The following is a 21,431-nucleotide window of genomic DNA, read 5'->3' on the forward strand; positions in this document are numbered from 1 at the left end:
AAATGTTGTCTCTGCGCCAAGAGGAGGGCCTTTAAAATGTAGGATCGGAGACCGCACCATTGGCCATGGCCACTACGACGCACCCCAGTTGTGTATGTTTCACTCAAAACTGAATGAGATTGCTCACAAATGGATTTTCTATGTGTGTGCTTTCCTATTATTTCAAATCAATCAGCAACAAGCTTTGTGTGTCAAGCGGTGGGGTAACAGTCATGTTGGTTTGCGCTTGATTTTGCAATATTTGTGTGTGCGTGTCTGCGTCAGTATCTCTAGTCTGCAAACCAACTGAGTGAGAATACGATCCGGAAACCGCACATCAATAGGGCAGTAAGTTGCGAAAGTGACATGTTTGGTCAGCAGTAGTAATTTAGCCCACACTGAAGTCCCTTGTTTGGCTTGTCAATAGAGGCAGCGTGCTTTGAATAGGAATGAGTCCCAAAGGCGGCTCATTTCAAACCGTCCTGGAACCATTCTGTGTCACTTCAGTGATTTGTTTTGTTTGAATAAGATTGAGATGTTGTTGTGTAATAATAGAGGGATTTTCTATCTTATACCTGATATAACGCTAGCCATACCCTTCCAATAAGTATTTAAAAAATGCTTGCAGATGTGATGGGCTAGACTAGAACTCAGATGTTCTCAGCAAATGAAATTGGCATGTGGTGAGATCTACTCTCTGATAGGAGCGTAGTAGGAAATAAAGACTGCAAGTTAAGAATTGAAATAGAACACCCAGTGTTAATCCACACACTGCCCGCCCCCCCTCTGTCACTCTCTCTCTCTCCCGCACGCTCTGCCTCTATTAGGACTGTGGCCTACCCCTGCTCTCTATAGCAACTGGGCTTTTCTCAGGCTGCCGGGCTGCCTCATTGATGGGCTGTGCACAGCCAGACGATCCTTCCTAAATTCTTGCATGCCTTAGTCGGAAGTTGTCCCGTCCCAATGGCCCCCCTCACCCTGCCCCCTCGCCACTACCATATTCAGTATCATTAGTATGAGGAGTGTAGTGATGATGATGATGGTGAGTTCTCATGGAGGTCCCGGTCTCCCTGTCTCGTTTGGGGGTTAGGGTTAGCCTATGTATTCTTAGCAGCAGGGTTGTGTGTGATGGGCAGCGTATGACCCGGGTATGACTGACGCCCAGTAGGGAGGTGCCATGAAAGGTTTAGTTTTACCTGTTAACCCCAATCCTCTGTGGAGTCAGAAGGTTGAACTATGCTGGAACAGTCAACATTTACTTTTCCTCTGCAAACAAAATGAGTAATGAATACAAAAATCCAACACCCTATAGTTGACTAGTTTATCTATTGATCTAGTCGGCTTGTTGTTGTGTGTTCTATACTAAATAAATATTCCTCTCGAGGCGCGTTCAAGTTATGAGTGCCATTGGGAGCGAAACATGCATTCTAACAAGCAGTCAGTCAATGCACAACAAGTCTTGCAATCGCCGGGAAAACAGCAGTTTTGATGGACTTTGTTAAAAAGAAGAGTATCCCAGGGGAATTGTGACAGGAAGTGGTTTCTGTGAGAAGTACAGGCAGTGTTACCCTGGATGGCAGTTTACCCCAAACTACCCTTACAGGTCGGCCTACATTATATTAACTGTGTTTAAGCAAGTTTTTGGGACATACAATTCATCAATAGGATGCTAACTAATTAAAAGATCACCCTAGCCCACTAGGGTAAGTGCAGATAGGCTACCCCTTGTTTGAGACTTTATTTATTTATAGCCACTATGCTGCATCAGTTGGGCTACAGGTGATAATGCTTATTGCTGATAGCATACCTGATAATATGGACCATGCATAGGTTGTAAAGCGCATTCGGAAAGTATTCAGACMCCTTGACTTTTTTCACATTTTGTTACGTTACAGCCTTATTCTAAAATGGATTAAATAAAACATTTTCATCATCAATCTACACAGAATACTCCATAATGACAAAGCGAAAACAGAAATATCTTATTTACGTAAGTATTCAGACTCTTGCTATGAGACTCGAAATTGTTTCCATTGATCATCCTTGAGATGTCTCTACAACTTGATTGGAGTCCACCTGTGGTAAATTCAATTGATTGGACATGATTTGGAAAGGCATACACCTGTCAATATAAGGTTGACCAAGCCATGAGTTTGAAGGAATTGTGTCGAGGCACAGATCTGGGATGCTGCAGAAAATGTCTGCAGCATTGAAGGTCCCAAAGAACGCAGTGGACTCTTAAATGGAAGAAGTTTGGAACCACCAAGACTCTTCCTAGAGCTTGAACCATTGCGGGAGAAGGGTCTTGGTCAGTGAAGTGACCAAGAACCTGATGGTCACTCTGACAGAGCTCCAGAGATCCTCTGTGGAGATATGAGAACCTTCCAGAAGGACAGTCATCTCTGCAGCACTCCACCAATCAGGCCTTTATGGTAGAGTTGCAAGACGGAAGCAACTTCTTAGTAAAAGGCACATGATAGCCCGCTTGGAATTTGCCAAAAGGCACCTAAAGGACTCTCAGACCATGAGAAACAAGATTCTCCAGTCTGATGAAACCAAGTTTGAACTCTTTGGCCAGATTGCCAAGCGTCACGTCTGGAGGAAACCTGGCTCCATCCACAGCATCATGCTGTGGAGACGTTTTTCAGCGGCAGGGACTGAGAGTTTAGTCAGGATCGAGGGATAGATGGAACAAAGTACAGATGAAAACCTGTTCCAGGCGCTTAGGACCTCAGACTGGGACAAAGGTTCACCTTCCAACAGGACAATGACCCTAAGCACACAGCCAATACAATGCAGGAGTGGCTTCGGGACAAGTCTTTGAATGTCCGTGAGTGGCCTAGCCAGAGCCCGGACTTGAACCCGATCAAACATCTCTGGAGAGACCTGAAAATAACTACAGCTACGCTCCCCATCCAACCTGACAGAGCTTGAGAGGATCCGCAGAGAACAATGGGGGAAACTCCTCAAATAGAGTTGTGTCAAGCTTGTAACGTCATACCCAAGAAGACTCGAGGCTGTAATCGCTGCCAAAGGTGCATCAACAAAGCACTGAGTAAAGGGTCTGAATAATTACTTCCACTCCACCATAAAGGCCTGATTGGTGGAGTGCTGCAGAGATAGTTGTCCTTCTGGAAGGTTCTCATATATCCACAGAAGAACTCTGGAGCTCTGCCAGAGTGACCATTGGGTTCTTGGTCACCTCCCTGCCCAAGGCCCTTATCTCCTGATTGCTTAGTTTGGCCAGAAATAATATTTCTGTTATTTATTTTTAATACGTTTGCAAAAATGTCTAAAAACCTGTTTTTGGTTTGTCATTATGGGCTATTGTGTGTAGATTGATGAGGAAAAAAACAATTAAATTAATTTTAGAGTAAGGTTGTAATGTAACATAATGTGGAAAAAGGGAAGGAGTCTGAATAGTTTGCGAATGCACTGTAAGCATGGTCCAATATGTTAAAATAATTTCAACAAATAACTTTACCAATATGGTGTCAGCATTGTTTTATTTCAATTAATTTTTTCCACCAACTGCTACACATTTTTCTAGAGGAAACACTGGGCCATGCCATTACAATGAGAAATCATTATGTGTGAATGTTAGTTTCAAATTTTCAATTTACATTCCTGCAGTAAAAGATTTGAACAGATCCGGGCAATTACAGAGCATGGCATCTGTGGTGTCTAATTGGAGCTAAATAGCAGACATAAAAGGACAATTAGGAAAACAAGTTCCCCAACATGTCAACTGGCTTTTATAGTAAGTAATCTTGTCTCTTTTCCTGGTCATAGTCACCCCTCTACACAGCTCTCTCCGTTCAACTATTGATAAGCGGCAGGAAAAATAGTGCATCGCAAAATCCTCATTAATTCTGACCTATTCTGGGTCTGACTAATAGGAGTTGGCTGTGTCCCCTGTAGAGTTTTTAATGACCTACAGTGTCAAACTCCCCCACCGCCACGCTCGTGGCTGCCTGGGCCTCATATGGAAGCCCAGAGGAGCTCTACATGTGTGTAATTTATTCCACTATCCCACACACACACACACCACACACTCGCTTGTCTGCAGACCTTTACTACTAAAGAGCATGCAGAAAGTGTGCTGTCGCCTAGCTCAGGGTTTCCCAAACTCTGTCCTGGGGCCCCCACTGGGTGCACATTTTGTTTTTTTCTGTAGCACTACACAGTTGGTTCAAATACTTATTACTTATTTATGCTTTATTACTAGCCTAACTTGCCCCTTTATGTTGTTCAATTCAAAAGCAATGTATCTGCTAATCTAATGTTAAATGTTGTAAATTACATTTGGCTAATAGTAGCGTAATTGTTGGAATATTAGTTTTTCTCTTTAAAAAAGCTATATAGCACAACTACTTTATTATATGAGCCAACTTTGTTTACTTCCCTTTTTAAACTGATGTGTGTACATCATCATTTCCTCCAATGAGGGTATGGCAATTTGCCTTTATGCAACCTCGTAATGTAATGCAAAGTCATGTTCCAACGCTGATAGAGAAAGCAGTACCTTCTGTCTTGGCTAGCCTAATGGCCAGCCAAATAACAGCGGTCACCGTAATAACTGTTCAAATAGCAAAAAAATGGGGGGGGGCATATTTTCTCTTCAGCTACACTCCTGACTGCATGTCCTGCCATAGAAATAGAAAGAATAGATTGGCGTCCCCATTCAAGTCAATGATGACATAATGGGTGGACTGGCATGCATTGCAAGTGTAACTATAGGAGCAAAGCAGGAAGTAAAATATGTGCTAAAATATGTGCAGAGTTGATTCAACTCAACTGACATATAAAAACATATCCAAAGCATGAGCCACATCAGTTATCATCATTTGAATGAACATTCTACATTACCACGGAAATTATTGCATCACAATACCAGGCAGCCATAGATGTGGTAAAGGACTCAATAGAACGTAGACATTCTATTACCAGATTGGCGCACATTCAACAAATCTGATTTACCAAAGTGGATATTTGTCAAATCCATCAAGATTTATGTATTATAACAGGCACACAATCTGGTCACTTACGTCCGATTTGAATATATTTGTGACTGCTAAATGTTAACTCCTGTTCGTATAAGCTGGTTGGCATAGCTAGTATACAGAAATCGGTAGTGGTAGTCTAATTCATTTTAAAATGTAATCCAGTTGATTGGTAACGATTACATGAACATGTGTTGGGGTTGACATCCATACAAGCATTATACTCCGATTCTTACCTCAACATAGTGTCAAATACATATAAACAATAGCCTAAATGTAGGCTCATTTTCCTGGGGGGCAAAAAGGAGACTCAATATATTTTCCCCATGGCCCTTTCCCCCACGTATTTCCATGGCAATTACTTTGTTTTGGTTGAGTTCGATTTACCTATTTATCTATTGCAAGTGTACCCATGAGTTTACCAGTCAAATTGGCAGGGTTAGTTATTTTATTTTCATGACGTCTTCATCCATAACCGTCGGGTACACGGTGATACGATAATTGTGCCAGCCCTACTCATGGAGTCTGTCCACTGAAGCGGTCTATCCACTATCAAACATCCATTAGGATCCATGCCAGGTGTCTGTCAACTTTTGACACCACTAACAGGATACTCTTTGGAGGACTTGGCCAAAAGCAGAGTTTTGAAAGGCCTCCTTTGTAACACATTTTGGCATTTTGTTGAACCCTTCCTTACATTGTGATGCAATTCTAGTTCTCTCACTTAATGCTGTCTTTGTCACGTATCGGTTGGCCATACATTGTCAAGATCACAAATAATATGGTATCTTTGGACCTCTGAATAAGGAGGAAGAGCATGAATTAAAAATTCAGGGGGAACCTGCAAGCATGTTGTAGGCAGTGAGAGAGGTATGTGCCCCTGTGCCTTTTGCACTACATACAGGAAGGAATTGGCAATGTCAAGGGACAAGGATTTGAGAGTCAAGTGTTCATGAATGAGAGTGTTGGTGGTCTGGGTGCAGCTGCCTTGAAAACAAGTGGAAGAAATGGAGAGACAGCAAGGGTAGTGAGTCCAGTGGAAGCACACGGCTCCTCACTTTTTCTTTAATCTCTTGAGGAAGGTTTGGCAGGAGCCCTGACTCCAGGCAGCTAAACCAGCAGCTCCCCTCGCTCTGTATGCAGCCAAGGTGCTGGAATGACAACAACCCATTCATTGTGGAGGTAGAGGCAAAAGCTGTGGATCTCTCCTGTCTTTTTGGGAATGGGAGGGGGGCATTTTCCTGAAATCCTGAAGTAGAACAGAAAGGGGACACAGAGAGGGAGGGCAATAAAAGCGAGAGAGGGGGAGGAAGGGAGGGTGAGTGAGTGAGAGTGTGGAGGGAGAGAGAGCACTACCATGCAGAATGATTGAGAGAGGCGGAGAGGAAACAGAACTCCATCAGATGAAATGAGGTGAAAATAATTCAGGCATTAATCAACCCAGGGCAAAAAGAGGCTGTTCTTCCCCCCCCCTCCCCTCTTTCTGCGGAACCGAAAGGAAAGGTGTGAATGAAGAACTCAGGAGTGGAAACGAGAGAACCACTGGACACTATCAAACCATGTCAGACTCCAACAGCAATGCAGCCTGTACAGCTGACCAGGTCAGTTTCTTTTTACTAATTATTTTTATCTTGTGACCTATTTGATACACAGATGTATGTGATACCAATGATCTCGAGCAAAATGTTGTAATTTTGTCGACTCGTGGAGAAAACCTTAGACAGTTAACCGTAAAAAAAAAAAAATGGATTGGATTTTTTAGATTAGACGGAGAGAGTGAGTTTATCCAAACTATCAAAGCAGCAATTGTGTGGAGCTGCCCGGACGACGGTACAAGGTCCTGAAAGAATTGAATGAATCAAGAAGACCTATTGTCTGGACCGCCTTATTTTTCGGCGATCATTCAGGGGGTCTGTGACGACTCAATAGCCCCCATACCACGTGAGAAGGGGGATACAGCTCTTTAAAAACCAGACCACGTGTGGCTGGACTGAAAAGTTTTTATAACTAATTGCAGTGGGAAGTTCTGGTGGTGCTGGCTGAGGGGTGTGTGATAAAGTTTCTAAGGAAGTGGGCAGGCTAACTGTGTGAAAGAGTGACAGAGTGGGAAAGGGAAAAGTGTTCTAAAAGGGGGGATTGGCTCATATTTATGTTTTTTCTCTCTTCCTTTGCCACTCTCTTTAGTGGCCAAGGGACTTGTCAGTTAAACAATTCCACCAAAAGATTTGTTTAAAATAAAATATATACATATCCGTTATGGCACTTTGTTCTTTGCCGATTTATGTGGAGCGCCAAGTCTTGTCACATCTTTTGGTTGGCCGCTGTCAAGACTGAGCAAGCCTCCTAGAGATCAGTAGCAAACACAAAGAAACGGGCCGCTGAGATCATTGCACATACTTTTAAAGAAACTTTTCTATGAAGATAAAAAAATGGCGTTGCTCGCGGTAGGTAAAGCTTTAATTTAGCCCTATTTTTTCAGAGATATATATTTTGTTTGTACGTGTGTATGACCCTGTTTTGGTGTGTGTGTGTGAAGATAATGTAATGCAAATTTGTCAAAGCCATGCATCTAAATGAATGTACCGTGCTCCTAGAAGTGTAGGGGCACTTAAAGGGTTGACAAGGAGTCATCTAGATTTCTCATCTGTAGAACAATTCTTCATTTACAATGGAAAGAAAAATGTTGCTTGTTGCACCACAAAGTTGTCAAGCCAATATTCATTGATATAACTCTCTTAAAAGGCTCATGGCCTGTTAGGTATAACGCTTATCTATTTGGTCTAATTTTAGGCTTGGCTGTTCTCAATGTATCTTTTTTTGTTCTGCTTGCTGATACTGAACATCCTATCCATTTTTCTAGTGTGTCCACAAACAGTCCATTTAGAACGTTGAGTTCCCTATGCCCTGTTTGCAGACTGTTCTTATCGTTCACTTTCATTGAGCGCCTCGCCTCCCGTCGCCCCCTTATTAGGATGGATACAGATTTGAGTGAAAGCTTTCTTATCTATGTAGGGCGAAACAGCCTCTATTTACACAGATGAAGGGATGGCCCTTGGTGCATGTGACAAAGGATGCAATCAATGTTTGTGCAGTTATTTCCTTGAATGATGCAATGTCCCTCTGATTCAGTCCTGGTATGTGACATGCTCTAGAATCTATTTGATATTGTGTTCTTCAGAAGGTTCAGGTTTCAGATAGCATTAACATCAGAGTCTACCTGGTGATGTATTTCTGCTGGAAAATGTATGTGTCACATTGCTATAGACATATTCCTAAAAGTGTATATAGACCACATACTGTTTGATTGGTGAATTGCCTACAAAGCCGTTGGCGATTGTTGACATTTTATGTTGAAGTTATACTGAGAAGTCTCATTGAATAAGTTACAGTAGTTGTTAGAGGTGAACTACTGCTGGCCTGTGTCGACTGGTTTATCTGACAGGATGATGGGTCACAGAGAGAGCTCTAGGATCAGGTGCACCTGACACGGCAGACCCTTCAGACCGACAGACAGAGCCTTGTCGCTTTGTATAGGACAGCTACCTACCTACCTACCGCACAGCCACGCTCCCCTGACTGACTATCATGTGTCATAAGTGACTCTCTCTGTACCAAAGGGGATGTGACTTTTTCTATTGCTATACTTTTATGGTATAGGCTACTGCTGTCCTCTGTATCTCAGTTGGTAGATAATGGCTCTTGCAACGCTTGGATAGTGGGTTCGATTCCTGGGACTACCCATAGGTAAAAGGTTTATGCACGCATGACTGTAAATCACTTTGGATTAAACCATTTGCTAAATAGCATATATTATTATAAAACCATTTTTTCAGCGGATATCCCATTTCCTTATTCAGAAAGGAGCCGGTCTAGCCTACATGAATTCTCTGCAATAGTTTGACCCCGCTGTTAGGAATACAATTGTCTAAGGTCATCTGTGATTATAAAGCATGCTTGAGTGATAATTGAAGTAATAAGAATTTCAGAAGGATGTGGTAATTGTGTGTCAGACTAATTGACTTAGTTTGACAGCCTTTCACAATGAGGAAAAATGTAATGGCACTCTTAACTTCATCCCTTGGTTTCATAAAGACAGTTTGGTGTCATTTTATGGTGATATTGCTTGAAATCTGCTTGAAATTGTTGCCGGGTCCGGAGTCATGACAGATTGTAGTTTGGGCATAGGCTCAACTTGCAAGATTTATACATTGATTGTGATGTAAACATTTGCCCTCAAATTTAATCCTTATGTATTTGTCTATCTTTTTTCTTTACTGAATTGTAGTGGGCTGATTTTGTGCCTTGAAGTAAGTGCCTAGATATCACGACACAGAAGTCTCTTTAAATTGTCCAAACCGTTTTTGATTGGACAAGAACATATTGCAGTTGAAAACATAGCTTGAAATGATTGACCCAAATGATTTCACTATACATAAACAGATTTGCTAGATCATGAAAGGCAGTGCCAGAAAGCTAATGAGAGCTGCAGAGTTAAAAAGCAGATATTTTTTTCCCTTGGAGGCTTTAGAGCAGATTACTGTTGTTCCTAAATCTGGGTATGGCTCTGTTATGTTATTGTACTGCATATTTAACTTCAATACCCTGCAGAGCAGTTTGGCTGCAATGTTAGACTAATTCTGTAACACTGTAATAAGATGCTTAACTCCTGTAAAAAAAATATCCCTCCTCATTCAAATATGTTCTTTCACCAATTGCTTCTTATTCTAGAGGATAAATGAATGAATTAAGAGGATTCTCTGAAACGATGGGATTGATTTAAAATACCAACAGTACTATTTAAGCAATGGGTGTTAAATTATCTAAATTAGTGGCTTTCGCTTTTGAAACACATCCGACTCCAATTGAACATTCATTTTCCCATTTTCCCCGGCCTATTTTCAGCCCTTCCAACTGGGTGCAGGTGGTGTTGAGAGGGCCAGTATATGGAGCGGAAGTCAGTGGTTGGAGTGTTTACACGCAGGGAGAGATCGAGGGCAGACAGCAGAGGGGCGAGTGCACAGACATATGTGTGCTCGGGGCCTCTGGCTCTCCCAGTGCTGTGGGCTCTGTCTCCAGCCATGTTGTGCTCCTGGACCCACAGCTGGCAGCGAGGAGAGGAGAGGCAGCTAGCCCCACACTGCAGTACAACACAGCCTGGCTGGCTGGGTGCAGCCTGGCCGTGCTGCAGACCATTGTTGGGTGTTCTATACTCTTCACTGATGTATTGAAACAATCTAATAATTCACTGCTATTGAGTTTCCTTCTATGTAAGAAATAGTAGGTTGGTTTTGGGCATTTTCAAACGTAACATAACTTTTCTCAGTGTGGTCATCTACCTAGCATGACAACGATAAACAATATACAACAATATCAGTGATTGAGTACAGACATCTAGGCCTAGTTCTTAAGATGGTCATAACATTCCTGAACTACGAACTACACTGACCTGTCACATTCCACCAAGAATATAGATTATTGTAAACATTAAAAGTGCAATATGCAGAAATCACTCTGCCATTTCCTGGTTGATAAAATTCTAATAGTTTGCCTAATGTCTGTTTATGTGACAAAACATGCAATGTGGAGAATCATTGTACCATCTAAATTGCTGTGAAATATATTTTTAATAACCAAAAATCGTGTATATTCAGCTGTTTGAAGCTGGTGTACAAAACCTGAAATAAAAGACGCAAAAACTAAACTTAAGAGTGAGAAGCATAGAAATAGCACACAGAACAGATATACCGCTTTTTAGACTTACTTTCAATGAGAAGATCTATAACAAACATTTCTATGTGAATTTGGTCGGGTCATCCAGAAAGTTACATATTGCAGCTTTAACCACCCGTGAATCATCTTATTGGGTGTCAAACCCCATACACTACATGGCCAAAAGTACGTGGACACCCCTTCAAATGAATGAGTTCAGCGATTTCAGCCACACCCACTGCTCACAGGTGTATAAAATCGACCACACAGCCATGCAATCTCCATAGACAAACATTGGCAGTATAATGGCCCGTACTGAAGAGCTCAGTGGCTTTCAACGTGGTACCGTCATAGGATGCTACCTTTCCAACAAGTCAGTTCGTCAAATTTCTGCCCTGCTAGAGCTGCCCCGGTCAAGTGTAAGTGCTGATATTGTGAAGTGGAAACGTCTATAAGCAACAACGGCTCAGCCACGAACCGGTAGGCCACACACGCTCACAGAACAGGACCACCGAGTGCTGAAGTGCGTAAAAACCATCTGTCCTTGGTTGCAACACTCACTACCGAGTTGSMAACTGCCTCTGGAAACAATGTCAGCACACTATACTGTTTGTCGGGAGATTCATGAAATGGTCGAGCAACTTTCCATGGCCGAGCAGCTGCACACAAGCCTAAGATCACCATGCGCAATGCCAAGCATCGGCTGGAGTGGTGTAAAGCTTGCCGTCATTGGACTCTGGAGCAGTGGAAACGCATTCTCTGGAGTGATGATTCACCCTTCACCATCTGGCAGTCCGATGGACGAATCTGGGTTTGGCAGATGCCAGGAAAACGCTACCTGCTCCAGTGCATAGTGCCAACTGTAAAGTTTGGTGGAGGAGGAATAATGGTCTGGGGCTATTTTTCATGGTTTGGGTTAGGCCTCTTAGCTCCAGTAAAGGGAAATCTTAACACATACAATGACATTCTAGACGATTCTGTACTTTACTCAACTTTGTTCCAACAGTTTGGTGAAGGCCCTTTCTTATTTCAGCATGACAATGCCCCTGTGCACAGTGAGGTCCATACAGAAATGGTTTGTCAAGATTGGTGTGGAAGAACTTGACTGGCCTGCACAGAGCCCTGACCTCAACCCCATCTAACACCTTTGGCATGAATTGGAACGCCGACTGCGAGCCAGGCCTAATCGCCCAACATCAGTGCCCGACCTCACTAATGCTCTTGTGGCTGAATGGATGCAAGTCCCTGCAGCAATGTTCCAACACCTAGTGGAAAGCCTTCCCAGAAGAGTGGAGGCTGTTACAGCAGCAAAGGGGGGACCAACTCCATATTAATGCCCATGCTTATAGAATGAGATGTTCGACGAGCATACTCTAACAGTGAGGGACTCTTCCTATTTTTCTGTGGAATATAACAGACTTCGTTTGAAAAGGCCATATGGGACTCCTTTTGTCTCCACTGGATGTTGTGAAGTGGATTCAGTTACTAGTTGGGTGTCATTCCATTCTAAGCATTGATGTTTTGAGTGGTTGATTAGCCTGGATGTCAGTGAGTGCATTTCCTCTGGATGACTTGCTGGCAAGGGGTCTGTGCTAAAAGTGCTATGGCTGCCGACGACAGCTGCATGATGAAAGGGGATTTATCACTCTTTACTCTGTTTACCACAGAGGACCATCATCAAAACATAGGTCTTTCCGATTAGATGGTCCAGTGCTTATTCAAATCCCGTATTTGGTGCAGACATTAAAGAATAAGGTTTACTAGGTTCAAGAGAAGTGTGTCAGTGTGTTAAGTGTGTGAGAGCTAGGTGACTAGAAGGTTGGTTGTACGGCTCTATTTCCTCAGGCTCCAGACCTTTGAAGGAATTGGGTGCGTCCAAAATGGCACCCTATTCCCTATATAGTGCACTTCTTTTGACCAGTGCCCATAGGGAACAGGGTGCCATTTGGGACACAGAAATTGGCAGGTCAGGTTCAGTGTGAATGGCCTAGGAACTTGAAATAGAGTACCCTAGCATACAGTAGAGTCTCATGACTTCTCTACCACAGCTCAGTGTCTTGATCTACGGTGCAGTGTTGTTAATGACATGATAGACCATGCCCTGGAGACAGGGAGCACGGCTTGGAAGAAGCAAATCAGTCCTCAGATTTAGGACTGTCACGAATGGAAGGAAAAAGCATGGAAAGAGAAGTCTCCATCTCCTCAAAACCTGCTTTTTGGGTTGAATGCTCATCTCTCTCAACCAAACATCTTAAAAACAGATTGTGCAACACATCTAGGATGTAGTTGGCTGAAGATATTTTTGAAAAGTCATTGGTGCAGATGTTGATAGGCCCAGCACACTCTCAAAGTTATGTTAGACTTCCAGTCATCTCATTGAGAAGTTCTCTATAAGTCAGCATAATTAGTCTAGTTGATGTGCTTACCTGCATGTTATTGTCTATTGGGTACTGGCTGAACTAAATATCTGTGGTTTTCTTTAAAATGATAAACTGACCTCCCCTGCTCCCAGCGTACTAAACCAAACCTTGTGTACGTGATGAAGGGAGGCTGTAAGGACCTGATGCTAACAGACTTTGAGGATGTTTATGTCCTTCTTATCATACCGTCTTACAGTATTGCATGACATTTTCTTCTCTTGTTTAAGGAGAGACAAAACTGGGTCAATTTATGTAATCCTGAAATTCTTGAGAGTACTGTTATAGTGATGAAGACTCTTTAAATTGCCTCACCCTGCCTTGAATTGAATTGGTCAGCCTTTAAGTTTTTGTCAAATACTACTGTAAATGTAGTCTGCCTTGTCTACATTGTCAGTTTTCTGGAATAACATGAGATGTCTGTTTTAAAGTGGACTGTAGCTCAAAGCTATACAGTCAAATGATGACCAAAGAACAATGCTCATTCATGGTTGAGCAGTGTGGCCAGTTACATGTAGCTACCTGCTTTGTCAACCGCCATGGAGTTCAAAGTATTGCTGGGTGAATTGTCATAAAAAGGAGTTTATGATATATTTGATGTCAACTGAATATTTTTGTTAGGGAGAGAGAGGGATGGATTTGGGGATGAGGTGGGATAAGGTGTGTGTTTGTCTATACAGTATGTGTGTGATTAATGGATTCTCTAAGTGTATGTGCGGTTGGTTCTCTCTGTGTGACTGTGGGAGCGAGGTGGAGGTGAACAGCTTGCTTTGGCCAATAGCTCCGTAGGCTGTCTCCCGCATCACTTAACGGCCATGCCCAGTGCACAGTAATTTAATTATCTAGTTAAGCGATCCGCGTGGCTGAAGCGAGACCTGGTTGTCTGCACAAATTAACACTAACAGTTTTTTCTATAGGAGCGTCTATAGCTCTCAGCCATGCAATCCTTTGTTTCATCTGCAAAAATCCATCCAGTTATTGGATTTGAACATGAGTCTGACAACCCGAGACTAGTGGCAACTTAACTACTAACATTGTCAACTGTCAAGGCAATTACTCATAGCTATTAATTAGCCTAATGCTGTCTTGCATTTTTAAATCAACCCCTCCCTCCCCAAAAAATCTAAATGCAACAAATAGGATGTAGTTGCTAGTCACTGGCTGTTTTGCCCAGAACTTGGTTCCTGACTTGGAAACCACTCCTACTGCGCCCGAGACTCCTAGGCAAGGGTAGCTAGATGCAGCATGGAGCCCTAGGGTGTATTCACTAGGAACCAAACAGAACCAAACGGAACGAAATGGGAAGGGACGTTTTCCATTTGGAGTAAACGGTTTCTGTTGCAAAATATTTTTGACTAATGGTTACACCACTGGTAGACCCTCCCTAAGTATAAGTCAGATACTCAAGTTGCTCAGCCACTGACTGACTGACCCAAGTGGCTTTTGCATCAGTGCTGGGAAGTCCATTGGTGTGTAAGGGGTATGTGACGAAACAGTTACTATGGAACTTTTTAAGGTAAGGCTATTGCAGTGTTTTTGGAATGTAGGCCTGTTTTTTTGGGATGTACTTGGATGCCATAACAATTCACAGTGTATTGTGGGATTTGTATTTATCCATTCAGTTTGTATTTTTAATTTTTTTGCTGTTTCTATCTCATTGGGATTTTTGTGATTGGATATTTAATTGAATTATATAGTTGTTTATTAAAGTTAAGTAGATTTGGGTTGGTACAGATTATTTGCCTAATAATTTGCATATTGCTTGTTTTTATTTTCAAATTTGATGTGTTGCTTTTGTGGAGAAAACTGTTAAACTGTCAWTCAAAATATTTGATTTAATGTTTTTATATCAACATATTAAAAATGTATATCTACAATTTGAAATTCAATCAAAATTCGGTATGACCAAGATATGACTTTCAAGAACTTTTAAAGCACACTTTCTCAGATATTTTAAACAAAGTCCTAGTTTAATGATTGAAAGGGATGTTTTGCTGTCCATGATGCAGTAGCCTATAGTATCAGGTCTTCCAGCCAGCTACCCAGGGGATCTTGATGTGATTGTGACTGTAAGCAGTGCTTGAGTGATGTAACCCAGAGATGACCCCTGCTTCTGGGAGGCCATCAAAGCACCCCATTTGCTGTGACTGGGCCCAATTTTCTCCTGTCTTTCCTGACAACTCACCATTACACCTAATTAATCAACCATGGAAAGTAGGTATTCACACCATGCCCAATGGGATCTGGAGGAATGTGGCCCTCCGCTAGCCGGGTGAGAAGCCACAGTCTCGCTGTCTTTAGTTGAATTACTTTCACCTCACATACATTTTATAATGCTGCCTTTGATGACATTGAGGATCCAGGTCTATTTAATCACAGTTGAGTACAACTGAACCCACCCGTGTTTACTCCCAAGGTGAAGTTAGTTAGTTAGCTAGGGTATCTACGTGTGCCACTTTAAAAGATTGGTATTGGAATGACTGTATTAGTCACTCTTGGTTGACTTTGATTTGAAGTTCGATAACAACCTGGTCTTTTATCAGCTTTAGTTATTTTCAAATGACATTCAAACTCCGATAGAATGGATGGTAGAAGGGGTGTTAGGCTACTGAGTTTCCAATGTTAGAGTTGTTGGGAGGGTGTTCTATTGATGGAAGTCTTCCCTTCTGAGCAATTTTATTGAAAAAGTTTCAAACCAACATGTTTCGTTGTTGTTTTTAAACTTATTTTTTAAATATAACTTTTTCTAAATGCATTTTAGATTTGGCCTAGCTACATGAAGGCCAAATCACACAGGGAGGCGTCCTTCAACTGCTTGATATTTTTGTGCGAGAGTAGCAAGCTTCAATTCACATACACTGTGTAGCTTATGCCAACGTACAGCGCATTCGGAAAGTATTCAGACCCCTTGACTTTTTCCACATTTTGTTACATTAAAGCTTTATTATAAAATGGATTAAATTGTTTTTTCCCTTTCGTCAATCTGCACACAATACCTCATGATGGCAAAGCAAAAACAGGTTTTTAGACATTTCTGCACAAAAAAAGAAGAAATATCAAATTTCCGTAAGTATTCAGACCCTTTTACTCAGTACTTTGTTGAAGCGCCTTTAGCAGCGATTACAGCCTCAAGTCTTCTTGGGTATGAAGCTACAATCTTGGCACACCTGTATTTGGGGAGTTTCTCCCGTTCTTCTCTGCAGGTCCAGGTTGGATAGTGAACGTTGCAGCACAGGTATTTTCAGCTCTCCAGAGATCTTCGATCTGGTTCAAGTCCAGGCTCTGGCTGGGCCTCTCAAGGACATTCAGAGACTTGTCCCGAAGCCACTCCTGCGTTGTCTTGGATGTGTGCTTATGGTCATTGTCCTGTTGGAAGGTCAACAGTCACACCAGTCTGAGGTCCTGAGCGCTCTGGAGAAGGTTTTCATCAAGGATCTCTCTGTACTTTGCTCTGTTCATCTTTCCCTTGAATCCTGACTAGTTTCTCAGTCCCTGCCACTGAAAAACATCCCCACAGCATGATGCTGCTACCACCATGCTTCACTGTAGGGATGGAGCCAGTTTTCCTCCAGACGTGACGCTTGGCATTCAAGCCAAATAGTTCAATCTTGGTGTCATCAGACCAGAGAATCTGTTTCTGATGGTCTGAGAGTCTTTAGGTGCCTTTTGACAAACTCCAAGTGGGATGTCATGTGCTTTTACTGAGGAGAGGCTTCCGTCTGGCCACTCTACCATAAAGGCCTGATTGGTGTAGTGCTGCAGAGATGGTTGTGCTTCTGGAAGGTTTTCCCATCTCCACCGAGAAACTCTGGCCATTGGGTTCTTGGTCACCTCCCTGACCAAGGCCCTTCTTCCTCGATTGCTCAGTTTGTCCGGGAGGCCAGCTCTAGGAAGAGTCTTGGTGGTTCCAAATTTCTCCCATTAAAGAATGATGGAGGCCACTGTGTTCTTGGGGACCTTCAATGCTGCAGAAATGTTTTGGTACCCGTCCCCAGATCTGTGCCTCGACACAATCCTGTTTTGGAACTCTACGGAGAATTCCTTCGACCTCATGGCTTGTTTCTTTTTCAAATCCTTTCCAAATCATGTCCAATCAATGGAATTTACCACAGATGGACTCCAATTAAGTTTTAGAAATATCTCAAGGATGATCAATAGAAACAGGATTCCTTCAACCTCATGGCTTGGGTTTTGCTCTGACATGCACTGTCAGTTGTGGGACCTTTATATAGACACGGGTGTGCCTTTCAAGTCTCATAGCAAAGGGTCTGAATACTTATGTAAATAAGTAAAAAAAAAAAAAAAAAATATCTATCTGTTTTTGCTTCATCATTAGAGGGTATTGTGTCTAGATTGATGAGGAAAATGTTTTATCAAATATATTTTAGAATTTGGCTGTAGAGTAAATGTAGGCTACATGTACACGGTAGCCTAGTGGTTAGAGCGTTGGACTAGTAACCGAAAGGTTGCAAGTTCAAATCCCCTAGCTGACAATGTACAAATCTGTTGTTCAGCCCCTGAACAGGCAGCTAACCCACTGTTCCTAGGCCGTCATTGAAAATAAGAATATTTTCTTAACTGACTTGCCTAGTTAAATAAAGGTAAAAGAAATGTACAGTAGATCTTGTTTTATGCATTCTTATTCAGCTCTTTGGCATAGGTCTTGTAAATAAGTAAATATGACTCCTCAGTAAAAGACACATGACATCCCAATTGGAGTTTGCCGAAAGGAACCTAAAGGACTAGTGGTGCAACGAATCACAAAACTCACGGTTTGGATTGGATCACTGTTTTGAGTCACGGATCGGATCATTTTTCGGATCAGCAAAAAAAAAAAGGGAGACAAATATAACTTTGCTTTCCATTTATTACATAAAGAACACTTAAAGCAAGGAACTTTTCAATGTTTAAATAAAATCTTAAAATAAAATATTCAATACTCAATTGTTAATTAAAGTGCAATATGAGGCATGATACCTTCTTCCTTTGAACAATAGTGAATGTAAAAATAGCCTGTGTCCACATCATCAAAAACAAGTAAAAAAAGAAAGAAAGCAAACCAGACCTGAGCTTATTGTCGAAGTTGAAGTCGGAAGTTTACATACACTTAGGTTGGAGTCATTAAAACTCGTTTTACAACCACTCCACAAATTTCTTGTTAATTCTTACGGCTGAAATCCCTTTAACGGGATCGATATGACAACAGCCAGTGAAAGTGCAGGATGCCAAATTCAAACAACAGAAATCTCATAATTAAAGTACCTCAAACATACATTCATTATACACCATTTTAAAGATAAACTTGTTGTTAATCCCACCATAGTGTCCGATTTCAAAAAGGCTTTACGACGAAAGCATACCATGCGATTATGTTAGGTCAGCACCTAGTCACAGAAAAACAGCCATTTTTCCAGCCAAAGAGAAGAGTCACAAAAAGCAGAAATATAGATAAAATTAATCACTAACCTTTGATGATCTTCATCAGATGACACTCATAGGACTTCATGTTACACAATGCATGTATGTTTTGTTCGATAAAGTTCATATTTATATCCCAAAATCTCAGTTTACATTGGCGCGTTATGTTCAGTAATGTTTTGCTTCCAAAACATCCGGTGATTTTGCAGAGAGCCACATCAATTTACAGAAATACTCATAATAAACATTGATAAAGGATACAAGTGTTATGCATGGAATTATAGATAAACTTCTCCTGAATGCAACCGCTGTGTCAGATTTCAAAAAAGCTTAATGGAAAAAGCACACCATGCAATAATCTGAGTACAGCGCTCATAGACCAAAACAAGCCACCAAAACCTGCCATGTTGTGGAGTCAATAGAAGTCAGAAATAGCATTATAAATATTCACTTACCTTTGATGATCTTCATCAGAATGCACTCCCAGGAATCCCAGTTCCACAATAAATGTTTGTTTTGTTCGATAAAGTCCATCATTTATGTCCAAATACCTCCTTTTTGTTCGCACGTTTAGTTCACAAATCCAAATTCATGAGGCGCGAGCACTAGGTCCAGACGAAAAGTCAAAAAGTTCCATTACAGTTCGTAGAAACATGTCAAACGATGTATAGAATCAATCTTTAGGATGTTTAACATAAATCTTCAATAATGTTCCAACCGGAGAATTCCTTTGTCTTTAGAAATGCAATGGAACGCAGCTAACTCTCACGGCTGCGCGCGAGACTGAGCTCATGGCATTCTGCCAGACCTCTTATTCAATCAGCTCTTATTCTCTCCTCCTTCACAGTAGAAGCCTGAAACAAGGTTCTAAAGACTGTTGACATCTAGTGGAAGCCGTAGGAAGTGCAATCGGACCAAATGTTACACTGTACATTGGATAGGCAAAGACTTGAAAACCTACAAACCTCAGATTTCCCACTTCCTGGTTGGATTTTTTCTCAGGTTTTTGCTTGCCATATGAGTTCTGTTATACTCACAGACATCATTGAAACACTTTTAGAAACTTCAGAGTGTTTTCTATCCAAATATACTAATAATTTGCATATCTTAGCTTCTGGGCCTGAGTAGCAGGCAGTTTACTCTGGGCACCTTATTCATCCAAGTTACTCAATACTGCCCCCCAGCCATAAGAAGTTAACAAACTATAGTTTTGGCAAGTCGGTTAGGACATCTACTTTGTGCATGACACAAGTAAATTTTCCAACAATTGTTTAGACAGATTATTTCACTAATCATTCACTGTATCACAATTCCAGTGGGTCAGAAGTTTACATACACTAAGTTGACTGTGCATTTAAACAGCTTGGACAATTCCAGAAAATTATGTCATGACTTTAGAAGCTTCTGATAGGCTAATTGACATAATTTGAGTCAATTGGAGGTGTACCTGTGGATGTATTTCAAGRCTTACCTTCAAACCCAGTGCCTCTTTGCTTGACATCATGGGAAAATCAAAAGAAATCAGCCAAGACCTCCAAGATTGTAGACCTCCACAAGTCTGGTTCATTCTTGGGAGCAATTTTCAAACTCCTGAAGGTACCACGTTCATCTGTACAAACAATAGTACGCAAGTATAAACACCATGGGACCACGCAGCCGTCATACCGCTCAGGAAGGAGATGCGTTCTGTCTCCTAGAGATGAACATACTTTGGTGCGAAAAGTGCAAATCAATCCCAGAACAACAGCAAAGGACCTTGTGAAGATGCTGGAGGAAACCGGTACAAAAGTATCTATATCCACAGTAAAATGAGTCGTATATCGACATAACCTGAAAGGCCGCTCAGCAAGGAAACAAAAATAGAACTGTTTGGCCATAATGACCATTGTTAAGTTTGGAGGAAAAAGAAGGTATTGGAGTGGCCATCACAAAGCCCTGACCTCAATCCTATAGACAATTTGTGGGCAGAACTGAAAAAGCGTGTGCGAGCAAGGAGGCCTACAAACCTGACTCAGTTACACCAGCTCTGTCAGGAGGAATGGGCCAAAATTCACCCAACTTATTGTGAGAAGCTTGTGGAAGGCTACCCGAAACGTTTGACCCAAGTTAAACAATTTGAAGGCAATGCTACGAAATACTAATTGAGTGTATGTAATCTTCTGACCTACTAGAAATGTGATGAAAGAAATAAAAGCTGAAATAAATCATTCTATCTACTATTATTCTGACATTTCACATTCTTAAAATTAAGTGGTGATCCTAAGACAGGGAATGTTTACTAGGATTAAATGTCAAGAATTGTGAAAAACTGAGTTTAAATGTATTTGGCTAAGGTGTATGTAAACTTCCGACTTCAACTGTAACTTCAAATTCTTTAAAATAAATATGAGGATGTCTACATTGTCTGGGGAGAGGGTAGACCTCTTTGCAGTCACTATGTCCCCTGCCGTGGAGAACACCCTCTCGCTGGGATCTGAAGTGCCAGGCACAGCCAGGTAGCATCTTGCCGTCATGGCATTGTGAGGGTATTTCCACACATTGCTTTTCCACCATGCCAGTGGATCACCGTCCACTGGAATGCCGCTTGCTGCCTTGTAGGATACCACCTCCTCTTTGATGGTGTTGGCAAACGTCTTGCCTGTGTCCTTGCTCGCAAAGGTCTCCCCGAAAAGCTCCTTCATGGCCAAATTATTTTGTGGAGGAGATGCCTCTGATCTGTGACTTGACCCTGCAGAAAAAATGACTTGATCTATTAAACAAACTAATATTTAATATAACTATAATTGTGGCAATAACATTTTAATAAAAGCCATTATTATTCAAAATCAAAAATGGATGATTCTAATAGCAATATTATAGACTAAGATTAGACTGCACTATATTTATTATTTAAGTAATTCACTCT

At 41.6% G+C, this 21,431-nt stretch overlaps 1 protein-coding gene across 3 annotated transcripts in view; it reads left to right on the forward strand.

The window, feature by feature from the left end:
* LOC111979169 (sodium- and chloride-dependent glycine transporter 1) overlaps positions 1 to 21,431 on the forward strand; it is a 97,511-nt gene that overhangs the window by 52,463 nt on the left and 23,617 nt on the right. Inside the window, exon 1 of one of the 3 annotated variants that reach the window (XM_024009514.2) lies at positions 6,310 to 6,583. The exons of 1 other annotated variant lie outside the window; for it this stretch is intronic. In XM_024009514.2, coding sequence (XP_023865282.1) covers positions 6,542 to 6,583 — 42 coding nt within the window. In that variant the 5' untranslated portion in view covers positions 6,310 to 6,541. Of the gene's footprint in view, positions 1 to 6,309; positions 6,584 to 7,115; positions 7,427 to 21,431 lie in introns of those variants that run through there. One more of the 3 variants, XM_024009516.3, reaches the window with a different exon arrangement.

This window comes from Salvelinus sp. IW2-2015, linkage group LG19 (assembly GCF_002910315.2).
Source record: "Salvelinus sp. IW2-2015 linkage group LG19, ASM291031v2, whole genome shotgun sequence".
Taxonomy (NCBI): Eukaryota; Metazoa; Chordata; class Actinopteri; order Salmoniformes; family Salmonidae; genus Salvelinus; species Salvelinus sp. IW2-2015.